Source organism: Eimeria maxima, genomic scaffold (genome assembly GCF_000499605.1).
Source record: "Eimeria maxima Weybridge genomic scaffold, Emw_scaff1631, whole genome shotgun sequence".
Classification (NCBI taxonomy): Eukaryota; Apicomplexa; class Conoidasida; order Eucoccidiorida; family Eimeriidae; genus Eimeria; species Eimeria maxima.
In genome coordinates this window covers 5,001-6,832 of record NW_013564557.1, presented here as the reverse complement: position 1 = coordinate 6,832, position 1,832 = coordinate 5,001, and the positions used below count along the sequence as shown (strand labels likewise).

Below are 1,832 nucleotides of genomic sequence, written 5' to 3'. Positions count from 1 at the left end.
ATATATATATATATTATATGTATATTATTATTCATATAAATATAAATATATATAAATAAATATAAATATATAAATATTATTTATATGTATTTATATTTATATGTATAAATATACATATTTATATATAAGAGTCTTATTAGTAATTACTAAGTCTATATATATAATTGGGGTGTATAGGCAGCTAAAAGTAGAGAAAAAAAAAAGGAAAAAAAAAATAAATTAAATAAATTAAATAATTAGTTAATTAAATTAAATTAAATTAAATAAATTAAATAAATTAAATAAATAAATAAAAAAGAAGAGAATAAATATATATTCTTTTTTCTTCTTTTTTTATTTATTTATTTTTTTCTTTCTTTCCTTACAAACTCTTCCTTATACACCGCAATTATTTATACTGCGGATAAGAAGAAATCAAACTGCTGCTGCTGCTGCTGCTGTTTCTGCTGCTGCTGCTGCTGCTGCAGCAGCAGCAAATGCATGCATGCATGCACATTTGCATGCATTAGTATGCATGCACAGCAGCAGCAAATATATATATATGCATGCATGCATGCATGCATTTGCATGCATGCACTGCAGCAGGAAATGCATGCAAGGGAACTTTGCTACTTGCTGCAGCAGCAAGTTAACTTTGTGCTGCATGCAGCCCCCTTACACAATAACTACAATGCTGCAGCAGCAGCAGCTGCTGCTGCTGCTGCTGGTGCTGCTGTTGTTGCTGTTGCTGCTGCTCCTGCAACTTTTGCAGGTGCCTTCTTCATGTGCTGCTGCTGTATGTGCTGCTGCTGCTGTTTCTGCTGCTGCTGCTGCTGTTACATGTGCTGCTGCTGCAGTTGCTCCTGCAGAAACTGCTGCAGGTGCTGTTGTTGCTGTTGCTGCAGTTGCTGCTGCTGCTGCTGCTGCTGTTGCTGCTGTACCCTTTTATGCTTCTTCCTCCTCTGTGTGTTTCTTACTAAATTTAAGTGGTGTCTTTGCTGCTGGCGTTGGTGGGTATTGTGTCTGCTGCTGCTGCTGCTGCTGCTGCTGCTGCTGTGGTTCCTGCTGCAGTAGTATTTGTTGTTGCTGCAGTAGTTGTTGCTGTTGTTGCTGCAGTTGTTGTTGCTGCAGCAATAACTGTTGCTGCTGTTGTAAGAGCTGCTGCTGCTGCAATTGTTGCTGTTGTTGCTGCAATTGTTGCTGTTGCTGCTGCAGTTGCTGTTGCTGCTGTTGCTGCAACTGCTGATGGTGCAATTGTTGCTGCAATTGTTGCTGTTGCTGTTGTAATTCTTGCTGCTGCTGTAACAGTATTTGCTGCTGCTGCTGCTGCTGCTGCTGCTGCTGTATAAGAGAAGGATTAACAGCAAGAAATTCCCTAAAATCTATAAGATCATCATTTTGCTGCTGCTGCTGCTGCTGCAGTTGTAGATGCTGCTGCAATTGCTGCTGGAGCAATAATTGTTGCTGCTGCTGCTGCTGCTGCTGCTGCTCATCCTCCTCCTCCTCCTCCTCCTCCCCTTCCTTAGATAAGGAAGCTAGCTCCCCTATTGGCATAAGGGGACGAGGCAGCAACTTTAGTGCATGCACAAGGGAGAAATCTAGGGAAGAAAAAAGATGATTAATAAAATATTTATAGAAAGTTTTTTGCTGCAGCAGCAGCAGCAGCTGCTGCTGCTGCTGCTGTTTATAATATTGTTGCTGCAGTACTTGCTGCAATAATTGCTGCATTATTTGTTGTAATTTTATATATGTTTTCCTTCTTTCCTCAAGAGATAATCTCTCCCCTTCTCTATTATCTGCTGCAGCAGCAGCAGCAGCAGCAGCAGCAGCAAGTGTCTTTTTTACCTCAGGTA

At 40.1% G+C, this 1,832-nt stretch overlaps 1 protein-coding gene across 1 annotated transcript; it reads right to left on the bottom strand.

Moving 5' to 3' along the window:
• Positions 1 to 924: 924 nt before the first annotated feature.
• EMWEY_00054330 (hypothetical protein) lies at positions 925 to 1,533 on the bottom strand (the record flags this gene model as incomplete). Its single annotated transcript, XM_013480118.1, has 1 exon — positions 925 to 1,533. The coding sequence occupies one exon, from the start codon at positions 1,531 to 1,533 to the stop codon at positions 925 to 927; it is 609 nt and encodes a 202-aa protein (XP_013335572.1).
• Positions 1,534 to 1,832: the final 299 nt, after the last annotated feature.